General features: G+C 39.9%; 2 protein-coding genes across 2 annotated transcripts in view; one reads left to right on the top strand and one right to left on the bottom strand.

Annotated features, from left to right (window-relative positions):
* The window catches only part of LOC101740529 (homeobox protein unc-4), a 62,164-nt gene extending 58,306 nt beyond the window's left edge, over window positions 1-3,858 (top strand). Inside the window, exon 4 of the mRNA XM_004921896.5 lies at window positions 329-3,858. Within this exon, the coding sequence (XP_004921953.1) occupies window positions 329-848 (520 nt within the window). The 3' untranslated portion in view covers window positions 849-3,858. The remainder of the gene's footprint in view (window positions 1-328) is intronic.
* Window positions 3,859-5,262: 1,404 nt separating this feature from the next.
* On the bottom strand, window positions 5,263-13,165 carry LOC119629784 (uncharacterized). The gene is made up of 3 exons (XM_038016955.1): window positions 10,703-13,165; window positions 5,793-5,944; window positions 5,263-5,461 (listed from the first exon to the last, which is right to left on the bottom strand). Exons 1-3 carry the CDS (start codon window positions 13,163-13,165, stop codon window positions 5,263-5,265), a joined length of 2,814 nt encoding a protein of 937 aa, XP_037872883.1.
* Window positions 13,166-13,561: the final 396 nt, after the last annotated feature.

Genomic DNA, 13,561 nt, shown 5'->3' with positions numbered 1-13,561 from the left:
TTAATAACAAATTGTAGGATTGCATCAGAAACGAACGAACTGAACCGATTATAACCCGACGATGTTTCTACGTAGTAATGCAGGTTATATACTTAGTATATTATATATAGTACATTTAAGCTTCGTCAATCGCATTGAGGTCATAATTTTGGCTAATTTAATTACTTCGGGTCCACCTCCGGCGATAAAAACGATAACCCCGCGATGGCCACATTATCTGAAAGACTTTTCGGGCAATTGAAAAACATTCATTACATAGTAACGCAAATCGTTTTGTTCGATAATTCTGGATAACGTACGCTAATTGAGACCAATTAAATGTTATCAGGGCGCGCAGGAGGAAGAAGCTGGCCAAGGCTCTGGACCGGCAGGCCAGGAAGCTCAGAGCCAAGGGCATCGCCGTCGATCTAGAGGCTTTGAAGTCCGAATACTTAGCGCAACACCGAAACACCGGCGTCTACTCAGACTCCGATGACGGAGAGGGCGAGGACAGCATGATCGACGTCGTCGGAGGAGATTCCTGTCACGATTCCGGCCCTGAAGATTTTTCTCTTTCCGGCAGAATCCGCGCGCCCTCTGGTGCCGACGGCATGAACAACTCGGACAGCTCGGCGTCGGACGCTCATTCGACGAGGAATTACAGTCCGGGCCCGGATCCTCAGGCTTCGTTCTTCAAGAGCTTCACGAGTGTTGGTGCGAACTTCGAAAAGTTTGACTTCGATTCGGGGAGGGCCGTGTCCTTAGATTTGAGCGGCGGCGGAGGCACGTCGACCGAACAAGACTTATCGAAAAATGGTGGGACGCGAAAACACAATCCCTTTAGCATAGAATCGTTGCTTAACACGTGAAAATGACTTGTGCACATAGAGGCTTATGTATTTGTGTATCAGTGACTGATCGGAAGTTGTCGCTCGTTCAGTGAGTAAACAGATTATCATTAGTTGTAACCGGCTTCAGTAAAGACTTGGTACAGTTGACATATCCAGTGTGAATATTAGACGTAGGAACCGTGTATTATATAGTGTGTAGTGTAAATAGTCTGTCTTCTCTTCTTTTTTGTTAATTAAAATAATTTAATATATTTATTTCTTTTTACATTCTGGGGCAATAATTTTGTAGATCATGTTTTTTTTTTCATATTTTATTACTTGACTTTTAGAAAAGTCGAACTGATAAGACTCATGTCGTCATTAATATTAAAATAAATCATATGATTGATTTGAAATTTTTAGCGCTACCCTTAAATTTATCATATTTATTTTTACAATTCATTGCATTATCATTCATCATACAAGTTTTACTTACATATGCTACATGATGACAATATATACTATAACGTAACATACACAAGAATTTATAAGTGCATTTATATTATTTTAATGTTATTTCAGTTCCATGTCGTGACTTCATAATATATAAAACTCCATAATATAATATAATTCTTATTATCAAAAATACAAATTTGTTATAGAAACGAAAACATATTAAAAACTACTAATTAAACCGATAAGAAAATAAGATAACATCGCAGTAAGAGACAATAAAAAAATAATTACGATCGAATTAAAAATAACAAAAAAAAACAAAATGGCGTCGTTAATACAATTACGAGCGTAGAGTGAAACAAAATATATTATTTCGTGAAACAAAGAATATTATTGATGAATATTTAACTCTAACGTCGATAAGAGAGCCAATTAGCAAACAATATATGTGTTATGAGTGTGATTTTTATTACGTTTTTAACTCACATTTAAAGTTACACGACAAAATGGCGAAGCGATTCGATACGGAGCATTGTTTCGACGCGTTCATCCGTGTAATTGCGCTAATTATTTAAACAAATAAAATTGTTTTAAAAATTTTAATATAAAATATTTTATAACGCATAAAATGGTATATCGGTTTCACTTTTTATTATGGTTTCAGTGTTTGTTTTTCACAATGTTTTTATACGTCTATATTAAATTCATGAAACATGTAATATGTACATACGCGAGCCGACGCCAGGTCACTTACATTTGTCAATAGAATTATCGATCAACATAATTCATTTAAGACACAGATAACACAATTGTCCAATTTCTTTTTTCTAAAACTCCGAAAAAAGGTTACGTTTCTTAAAGTATAAATTTTTTTTTGGACGCATTAAGTTTTCCAGTCGTTGTCTGGTACCAATCATTTAATAATAAAGTGAATAAATCATTTATATCAAAGAGATTTTAAAATTTTAATGTACCTATTTACCATTTCAACTAGAATACATTTGTTAAACATAACAAACAGCCTTACGAATCATCGAAATAAACTCAAGGAATTTGACATTTTTGATTGATATTTTTTCATTATTCATGACAAAGGCATATCAAATTGAATGCCAGACTATAACCCTGGTGTAACAAATGTTTAAAACTGTAGTTATTAGAAAAAATAGAAAATTATTGTTGCAATATCGTAATGGGAAACTAAGTCATCATATTTTTGTGTAGTGAAACTAATTTAACGCCTATCAAAGACGCAGGTCTATAGACGACATATTTTTCGTAGTTTTACAATTAAAAAAAAGATCTCGGAAAGTAAAATTGATAAAGACTTTAAATAAAATTGTCACTAATCGATCTCTTAATACAATAATACTAGGCGGCTTTTTCTCGAATCGTCCAAAACCTTATTTTTCTGGTTGGGAAATGTGATAAAATCCTTATTTTATTTTTTATACAAAAAAATTCAATTATTTCATGAATTATTTCGTTTAGTCTTCTTAAAATTTAACGGTTATCTTAAGAAAAAAGATTTTTTTTTAATCAAAATTTTACTACAACTGTATTTTTTTATTATTAAATTTTAATCAAAACAGACATCAAAATAAATCTACCTACTTTGTTCACACCTATTGCAAAGTCATAGTGTGCGAGCAAGACAGACGCAAATTTTGAAAGATATCTTACTGACAGCTTACTAAATAATAAAATTGTAGTTCTCTGGCATATTTACTTGTTAAAATTTTGTTGAAAAATCTCTATAAATTCGTTGTAACGGTTACTATTTGATTTTTGGAAACAAATAACTTACTTACATATATATGGTCTACAGAACAAATCGATTTTTTCCTTTGGATATTAATAAGCAAACATAAATGCGACTAAAACCTATTACAAAACCTTGAAGAATTGAAAAGGTTAATGAACTCTTGAAATAATTTCATATATTCTCACATACACATAGTAATATTTAATATTATTAAATTCAGTTATGATCGACCCGGGTAATTAAAAAAAAGAATCGAAAATTGTAAACAACAAACTTCTCATCGGTTAAAGAAAACCATTTGATAAATTAAGCTTATATATTTTTTGAAATATCTCCATTTGACAGGCACATGGTGTGTACTTTTTTTAGCGTAAATCATTTTTACAGAGATTTGTAATATCTCAAAAATTTTACAATAGTTTTAATAATACCCGTCATTAATATTACATCTGTATTATAACAAAAGAATCATCACAATTTGGGCTTTGTATTTCAATTGACTAAAAGTAACTTTTGGTTACGAATTTATGTAATGCTTCTTCACGAAATACCTACTACTGCTAATTTATTATAGCATCGATTAAATTTTAATATAGTCATTGTTGTAAACATGATTAGAACGAGTCGATCGAGAACTATTAATTACCCTGGTTGATCATACGTACAATATAACATAGGTACAAAGATAAGTTATTATTTATATAGTCGGCGATGAGTGGATGGATTAATTTGTAAATCTATCATATAATATTAATATTGTACGTAAAATGTATAAAATTTATGTTAATTGAGTAACTTATTGAATCAAAATATAACATTTGAAAAGTTTATTTCTTGTTTTTTTTGTCTTGATTTTTTCATCTGTTTTAGGTTACACAAAGATTGCCTTCGATGTAGGTATAATGTGATTGATTCATGACTTAGTAATACGGATGCTCCCCTAAAATCACCATATTTCTACTATTATTATACTGATGGTAGGACCTCTTTTGAGTCCGCTCGGTTTGCCAGCTTAAGAAGTCGTCGTTGCCTAAAGGATAAGACGTCCGGTGCATTCGTATTTAGCGATGCAACGGTGTTCGAATCCCGCAGGCGGGTACCAATTTTTCTAATGAAATACGTACTTAACAAAGGTTCCCGATTGACTTCCATGGTAAAGGAATAACATCGTGTAATAAAAAATCAAACCCGCAAAATTATAATTTGCGTTATTACTGGTAGGACCTCTTGTGAATCCGCACGGGTAGGTACTACCACTCCGCCTATTTCTGCCGTGAAGCAGTAATGCGTTTGGGTTTGAAGGGTGGAGCAGCCGTTGTAACTATACTGAGATCTTAGAATTTATATCTTAAGGTGGATGGCGCATTTATGTTGTAGATGTCTATGGACTCCAGTAACCACTTAACATCAGGTGGACTGTGAGCCCGTCCACTAATGTAAGCAAAAAAAAAACTATAAAATTATGTAAACTTGTTTGTTCTGTAATTCTCATGGTTGTTGATTTTGGATATTAAATGTTCATCAGTGTTTACCAAAATGTAAATGCTGTGACAGACTTTGAGACATGAGTTCGAATTCTCAATTGTGTTTTAGCGCCACTGACCCCACCCTTAAAAACGGAATACATGAATACTTCGTGTTTCCAGTAGACTCCTGCCATACAGTGTTACCAGTCCTTTTCCCCCCTATTCGCTGGAAGCCTAAGGGGCTATTCTAGCTACTCCTGGACGAGTAGGTGACCTCACGGGCTCAATCTGAGAGAATTTCCTAACACTGGCTAGCAAGAGCAATACTTTACTGAATCTACCACCGAATCGGAATCGTGACCCACTGAGAAGATCCGGCGAGTAGCTCAGTGGAAATCAGCCCCGGCCAGTAAAATCCCCTACTGCTAATTAATATGCAAATGGAAACACGGGATTTCATTAGAAACGAAAAATATTAGGGATTACGTAGCTAGTCTCATATTTTGAACTAGGCTTTGTCTAAAGAATAAGACACTCGTGCAATCATATCGAACGATGCAACTATGCTGGTATTCAAATCCTGCAGGCTAGTGATCGTGATTGTGATGTGCCAAAATGCAATATCCGACAGCCGCTACACAATATTGAGGAGTCAAACTCATGTCTTAAAGTAAGTAATGGCATTATGTTGTAATATCTGTAGGCTCTAATAAATTCTGAGGTTAGGTCGACCCTGAACACTGCAACCAGACTCGCGGCGCCACCCCTAGGACGCCCGACCGACGCGGCGACGGGTTGTCGAAGCGATAGTTGACGACTCTACGTCAGCCGTCTGAATACGGCAGCCCATCAGGCCGCCCCGGACGGTGCCGCCGCTATTCCGGAATACCCTGCTGTACCAGAACCAGTCTCCCGGGTCGGTGCGATACACCAGCAACCGGTTGCTACGTAGAAGTTCAGTGGAACTGATGGCATGTAGCGCACTAGAACGCAGTTAGCGCATCGCGCAATCTCTCGCTCTTAGGTCGCGCGATACAATTTAATTAGCATTAGCGAGCTCACCATGAACGATAGGCTTAAATCCTACTTCTTCGATATAATCGATCAATTGAAATGTATATTAAAGTCTCAGCAAAAAATAATAATATTCTATTCGAAATGGCCACATTTGGGTTTTAATCCATGGAATTACGCACTGTTTCCAAGGGAAATTTCGCCACTGCTTGATTCAAAGGTTTTTTATGAAACTGAATGTCGTTTTGTCGTTTAGAGCAGACCATGTCCTTTAAAACTGACCATAAGTTGAAGTCTAAATTGAGGAGGAATAATTTGAGGTCTAGGCTAGATGAGGGCCAGTCTTCAGCTCTTATAAAGTCCGGAACGTTGGTTTCAAGCCAGGCCTGGGAAGTTCGTGCCTTGTGACCAGATGCCTTCCTTCCAGATTCCTTCTGGAAAGTCCATGGTATATTTAAAAAAAAAGTACTGCTCAGCGGTTTCACAATTTGACCCAAGACTGTATGTATCTTGATACACTTTGACTGATGTGTTCACTCCTTTTTCACAAAAATGTAGTTTTGTGACTCCTTGATAAGATCCCAAGGTCCCCCAACAAATCATCACTGACGCAGGATGATGACCACGTTGTACCTTTCCGACCACTTGAGCAGCTTCTTTAGAAATGTGAGCGTACGCTTTATAATTTTGCTTATCGTAGTGTTCTTCAATCGTGAAAATTTTTTCATCGATAAAGAGGATATTTCTTCATTTCTCGCGATAAGATTTTTTGCTTTTTAATGGGGTTTCGATGAATTTTGGCTATAACAGTATTAACAGCCTTTGTAATTCTAACAGCACGCGGTCGCCCCGATCTTTTCTGGTCTTCGACAGACGAAGTATTATTGTATCTGTTGATAGTACGATATACGAACATACAGCCGTAGGCAGCGGCTTGGCTCTGCCCCTGGCATTGCTGAAGTCCATGGGCGACGGTAACCACTCACCATCACGTGGGCCGTATGCTCGTCTGCCTACAAGGGCAATAAAAAAAAAAAAAAAAAAAACATACAGCTGATACCAAGCTTTTGAAATGTCTGGAATATGACAGAGGCAAGGCAATCACCAGAATCCTATTTTCTTTAACACTCCATTTCATATTGTAATTTGATAAAGAGTAGTATTCTTGATCGAAGGATAAAGAGCACGAAAAAATATGTGAAATGGCGTAAAATCGAAATAAGTTTTTAAACTAATATGTGTTTCAAATGCAAAATAATTAAAAAGATTAAAAAAAAGAACAGTTTTTATGCAACAGTATTTATTATGGCCAGACTAGTTACTTATATAAAGTGGATACCGAAACGAAGCTGTCAAATATAATCCTTTAGTTTTGATTCTAGTACGTAAAACATATTATGCAGTGTGGGTATGCCAGAAGGTGGACCAAAGACATATGATGGTTGCGGGAGCCCGATGGATGCATGACCGGTTGTAGTGGTGAGGCTTCGGTGAGACCGCCAGCAGTGGACGTCGGTGGGACTGATAGTTAGATAAATAAATATGTAATATTCAAGCTGTTATGCCATATGCGTATCTATTGAATTTCATTGGTTCATTTCATCACAAACTTCCTTCATTTTACGTATTAAATCTTATCTTATCTTATCTTATCTTATCTTATCTTATCTTTTTTTTTATGCCTTTCCCCGATCGTGAGATCACCGGGTCTTTTTAGTCTAAGTTACTCATTCATTCCAGTTCTCTCTTTTATGCTTCTCGCACTTTCATGCTTCATACTGTTTCTTTCTTGCATTTATCATCTGTCATACTTAGCCGGGTGGGACTCCCGCTACTTTAACCTATTATTGTTTTATTTTTCGGGGTAAATAACATTTTGCTCATTTATTCATAAATCAATTACAAAAATATTGTTTGAAACTTATGTTATCTTATCTTTATATAATTTTTACAATTTCAATATTATTATCTTATTCCTATGGTTTACATTTTATCTTCTTATTCTACTGCTTATTATATTACGTGCTTATTCTACTTTTTCCTATGTTATTTGTTACATTTCTCTTCTAGTTCTATTCTAACAATACTTTTTAATTTTGTTTTCCAGGGAGCTGGACAGGAGAAGAGGAAGGTAAGTTTTAATTTATGTCAAGCCCATTTGCTTTGTTTTCTTATTTTTAGTGCTTACATATGTACTTTTGTTTTTGCTTAATATATTGTATGCTTATATCTAATATATCTTAATATTATTGTAAACATACTTTATTTTCTATTTATTTCTTTTTATTACTATTCCAATGATAGCTATGCAGTATTTCAAGAACTGATTTCTATTTGTATCTATTATTATTTCATGCAACGTGTCAAGTCCAATTTTCACGTCCAGCTTTTGCTCGATATCATGTCTAGCCTGTGCAAAGATGGGACATTCCACCAGCACATGAGGAACGGTTTCTCTCACTGCTGGGTCGCAGATGCATGACGGGCTCTCTTTACACTTAAATCGACATAAGTATTCCGAGAACCCGCCATGCCCCGTCATGATTTGTGTGAGTATGTTACTGGGCTGTATCTTTCTCACTATTCTGTACGCCACCAGTGCGTCTGGGAAAAATAACTTAGTGACGGATGCCGTTTCGCATTTGAAACACACATCTTATCTTATCTTATCTTATCTTATCTTATCTTATCTTATCTTATCTTATCCTATCCTATCCTATCTTATCCTATCTTATCTTATCTTATCTTATCTTATCTTATCTTATCTTATCTTATCTTATCTTATCTTATCTTATATTATCTTATCTTATCTTATCTTATCTTATCTTATCTTATCTTATCTTATCTTATCTTATCTTATCTTATCTTATCTTATCTTATCTTATCTTATCTTATCTTATCTTATCTTATCTTATCTTATCTTATCTTATCTTATCTTATCTTATCTTATCTTATCTTATCTTATCTTATCTTATCTTATCTTATCTTATCTTATCTTATCTTATCTTATCTTATCTTATCTTATCTTATCTTATCTTATCTTATCCTATCTTATCTTATCTTATCTTATCTTATCTTATCTTATCTTATCTTATCTTATCTTATCTTATCTTATCTTATCTTATCTTATCTTATCTTATCTTATCTTATCTTATCTTATCTTATCTTATCTTAGCTTAGCTTAGCTTAGCTTAGCTTAGCTTAGCTTAGCTTAGCTTAGCGTAGCTTAGCTTAGCTTAGCTTAGCTTAGCTTAGCTTAGCTTAGCTTAGCTTAGCTTAGCTTAGCTTAGCTTAGCTTAGCTTAGCTTAGCTTAGTTTAGCTTAGCTTAGCTTAGCTTAGCTTAGCTTAGCTTAGCTTAGCTTAGCTTAGCAACAAAGTATTCTTGTATCTGTTGATAGTACGATATGCTAACATATAGCTTATACCAAGCAAAACAGACGACTCCATACCCATTTTGTGCAAGGCGATCACCAGAATCCTATTTTCTTTAACACTCCATTTCATATTGTAATTTGATAATGAACACGAAAAAATATGTGAAATGGCGTATAATCGAAACAAGTTTTTTAATTAAATTAAATTTAATGTTTCAAATTCAAAATAATTAAAAAAATTGAAAAAAAATTTTAAGCAATTTCTTTTTCTTTAATTTAAAAATTAATATGTGTTTCAAATGCAAAATAATTAAAAAGATGAAAAAAATTAACAGTTTTTATGCAACAGTATTTATTATGGCCAGACTAGTTACTTATATAACGTGGATACCGAAACGAAGCTGTCAGATATAATCCTTTAGTTTTGATTCTAGTATGTAAAACATATTATGCAGTGTGGGTATGCCAGAAAGTGGACTAAAGACATATGATGGTTGCGGGAGCCCGATGGATGCACGACCGGTTGTAGTGGTGAGGCTTCGGTGAGACCGCCAGCAGTGGACATCGGTGGGACTGATGTAATATTCAAGCTGCTATGCCATACGCGTATTATTGAATTTCATTGGTTCATTTCATCACAAACTTCCTTCATTTTAGGTATTAAAAATAAGCAAAAATGAAACACCTAAGTATTCTTGGCGTTTGTTTTTAATTCGATTTTCATTACAATTTTTTTTCACAAGTAGTAGAAAGTATAATAAATAGTGTTGGGTACGCAGCACGTCACCCGTGTCGATAAGGCGAGTGACGCCAACCCAGGTTGGACGGGTTTATGAATCTTATAAGATTTCTTGAAATCCTATAAGACGCCGGATGCCCGTCTCGTGGCGATTATTCGTGTCGATCTGAAGCAGTCGATGTAGGGTCCTGAGGTGTACGATATCGTACAAGCTCGCTCGAAATTAAAACTCAAAACTTTGCTACTGAACGTAAAACCGAGCCGACCGATCTGTCAATACAACCGAATTTCTTCTATGTTCAATAACCGACGATCTTTTCAACAGTCTTCAAGTCTTCAATACAAATCTTTAATATTTCAATAAATTCTTCGAGGCCCAGATGTCTTTACTCGTGCGTTTTTTGGTGATCTTCGTTCGGAGGGTCGGCGGCCGGCGGTTGGCAGGTAGTCGGTCGAGGGTCGGTCGGTAGGTCGGCAGGTACCTGACAGCGTCGCAGGGTCGCTTAACTACCTCGGAATGTTACCCTACAGAGATCTCGTGTAAAATACGGCTCTCGTCGAGATCATTTTCACTATGATCGGCTCGGTTTATTCGTTATATCTATTTATTTAATAAATGTATATACTAATGCCTTATACTTAACTATTCTATGTTGTAATCCCTATCGATACATATAACTTATTCTATGCTTAATCTATATGACGCGCCCGTATAAACAAAATACCCGGTCCCGAACACAGATAAATGCTGTTTGTTACATCGTTTCGGGACGCGGGCCGGGCGCGTGTTCATTTAAGTTAATATGCTAATCTTAAAACGATCGGGAATAATAAAGCAAAAGTGTATACTATTTATTTCAAAGCAACTTACGTTCTATTCTTAGTAAAATATATGTGCACGTTATCTATATCCTTATCTATCTATATGCACTCTATATAATTTATCTATTTGTTATTTATCTATTTGTTATAACTCTATGTCTATGTACGTATCTATATAAATCTATTATTCTATTCTATATTCTATTATATTCTTCAACTTATTCTATAATTATGGGGCGACGCCGCTGTCGCCAACATCCTCCCCCTCGTGCGTAGCACCGACTCCTTGTAGTGGCGACTCTATGGGCGTGGGCTCGTCGCTCGTTGCAGGCACCAGCAGGATCATCTTGGAGGCAGGTCTCTTAAGCAGACCGCCGCTCGTTCTGACGTCGACGGTTCGTACACGGTTGTCGGGGCCTGGATAGGTGTGGACAACTTGCCCGCGCGGCCATGTGTTGCGTGGCAGCGTGGAGTCCACTATGAGGACGGTATCCCCACACTGCAAGTCCTCGCCAGCTGCTCTCCCGTTGATCTTCCTGGGCAGCAGCGTAGGCAGGTATTCCTTGACCCACCTACTCCAGAAGTGGTCTGCCATACGCTGCGCCACTCTCCATGTCCTTTTGCCGGTCAGGTCTTCGTCTGTGTAGTCGCCGATGCTTGGAGCTCCGCAAGACTTCCCTATGAGGAAGTGGTTCGGCGTGAGTGCTTCTGACTCCCAACTCTCTTCCCTGGCGACGAGCGGTCGCGAGTTGACGACGTGCTCCGCCTCCAACAGAAGAGTGTGCAGAACTTCTTCCCTCGGGTGTCTTTCCTTCAGTGTGACCGCCAGCGCGGTCTTCACGGACCGCACCAAACGTTCCCACGCGCCTCCCATGTTCGGCGCTCCTGGCGGGATGAACTTCCATTTTATGTTCATCTGAGCGGCCCGTGACACGACGTCTGCTTCCCTTGCATTCTCGATTGCCTGCTTGAGCTCCTTGTTGGCGCCGACGAAGTTAGTCCCATTGTCGCTGTAAATGATTTTGGGCATTCCTCGTCGGGCGGCCATCCTGCGCAGCGCTAACAGCATTGAGTCTGCCGTCAGTGACGCTGCTAGCTCCATGTGGACTGCTCTCGTGGTGAGGCATGTGAACAGCACGCCCCACCTCTTCTCGTGACGTCGTCCTACAGTCACCGTCATCGGCCCGAAGTAATCGACGGCAGCACAGGTGAACGGCGGCTCTCCATGTCGTAGCCGCTCTATCGGCAGGTTTCCGGTGGGCGGTAGGCGTGGTGTACTCCGATAGACCTTGCACCACTGGCATCGGACGGCCGTCGCTCGAATGATCGATCTTAGACCTAGGATCCAGTAGCGCTGCCGCACCTCGTTCATCACTGTTGCGTGGTTACCGTGCTGGAACGCCTCGTGATAGTGTTTGATCAATAATCTCGCTATCACGTGCTTCCCGTCCAGCACGATCGGTCGCTTGCAGCCTACATCTATGTATTGCGCTGCGTCGACACGTCCGCGCAGGCGCAACAGGCCATCTTCCATCACGACGTCGAGCCGTCGCAACTTGGGGTGACGTTCGGGATCTTTTTCACCGAAGCTCTCTCCTTGGCTGCTCCTCAGTAGGATCTTCTCCGCCTTCTTCAAGTGGGGCGGATCGAGCGGCAGCCACGCTTCTGTAGGTGCTTCTGGAGTCCTTATCTTCCATGTTGATCGGGGCTGCTTCGCTCGCGTCGTCCTCCACGTGGGATCTTGCTGCTCCAATTGTCTGGACACGCAGGCGCTCTCCTTCCGGGGTCGACACAGCTCGATAAATTGGAGGACCCTGGCTGTTGCTCTCAATAACTTGACCCAGCTCGAGAATCTGTGCGGATCGGGCGTGGGTCTAGCGTCAGCGGTCCTCGCCGTGGCGACCAGGAAGGCCTCTTTCTCTTCTCCAGACGGTTCTTGCTTGAATGTTCGTGGCTTGGGCCAGCGCGATTCATCCCACGCCAGGAACTCGGGTCCATTAAACCACCGGTGCGTGTGGTCGAAATCCGCCGGCGCCTCTCTAGTTGCGTCGTCTGCTGGGTTTTGCGAGCTAGGCACCCATCGCCATTCTTGGGGCTTCGTTGACTGTTCTATCTCGGCGAGTCGGTGCGCGACGAAAGGTTTGAACGTGCGTGGGTCGGTCTTTATCCATGTCAGGACTGTGCTGGAGTCAGTCCAGTACGTCCTTCCACCGACCGCGATGTCCAATTCGTCCGCTATCGTCTGTGCCATCCTTGTCCCCAGCAGTGCAGCTTGCAGCTCCAGCCTTGGGATGGAGACTGGTCTCAGTGGGGTCACCCTGGCTTTCCCTGCTAGAAGCGTGACGCGGTAGGTGCTCTCGTCTGTCTTCTGACGCCAATAGACTGCACACGCGTCGGCCTTCTCGCTGGCGTCGGTGAACGTGTGCAGCTCCCCCTCAGTGCTGCAGCACGAGAAGCACCTTGCTATTCGGAGGCCTTGCAACATGCGGAGGTTCTCCATGTAGCGTTTCCACGCCACCTCGTCCTTTTTCAGGATGACGTCGTCCCAGTCGATCCCGCTCCGCCAAATGCTCTGAATGAGCGCTTTCCCTTCTATTAGCACGGCTGATGCCAGCCCCATAGGGTCGAAGGTTGACATTACCGCGCTAGTCACTTCTCGTTTGGTCGGGGTCCGTGCTTCTATATCCTTTGGGTCTCGTGGATGTGTCCGGAATCCCATCTCGTCCGACTCGTAGAACCACCGCAGGCCCGGGGTCTTTTCTTCCTTCGACCCCAGCTCTATGTCTGCTGGGGTCACACCGCCTGCGAGGCTCACCAGAATGCAGCGCCTTCTATTGCCCGCGCGGCTTCTGAATATCGATGTCTGTAATCCTTGGCATTCTTATTTGTAACGAACGACGCCGCGCTCGGTGAACAGGCCGCTCCCAATATGACCGACGTCATTCTATACTCTTTTGGAGCGGCCTCGCATCAATCTTCTCTATAGAGGAATCTCAGGCTGTCGCGGTCCTCGTCCCTGATTCTTATCTGCAGGAACCTCTCCTTGATGTCCGCGATAACCACGACGAGCCTTTTCCGGAACCGCAACAACGCTTCGAACAGGGATTGTAGATCC

Source organism: Bombyx mori, chromosome 17, assembly GCF_030269925.1.
Source record: "Bombyx mori chromosome 17, ASM3026992v2".
Taxonomy (NCBI): Eukaryota; Metazoa; Arthropoda; class Insecta; order Lepidoptera; family Bombycidae; genus Bombyx; species Bombyx mori.
Note: the sequence above shows the minus strand (reverse complement) of the source record. Positions and strands in the feature narration are given on the sequence as shown.

Bases quoted from the DNA above. Each gene is read 5' to 3' on its own strand.
- LOC119629784 (XM_038016955.1), bottom strand. From the start codon at position 13,165: ATGGGATTCCGGACACATCCACGAGACCCAAAGGATATAGAAGCACGG. The intron at 5,945-10,702 runs GTTGGCGACAGC...TGGACTTTCCAG, and splicing joins CTACGCACGAGGGGGAGGAT to AAGGAATCTGGAAGGAAGGC. The intron at 5,462-5,792 runs GTCAGTTTTAAA...ACATGCCATCAG, and splicing joins AATTTAGACTTCAACTTATG to TTCCACTGAACTTCTACGTA.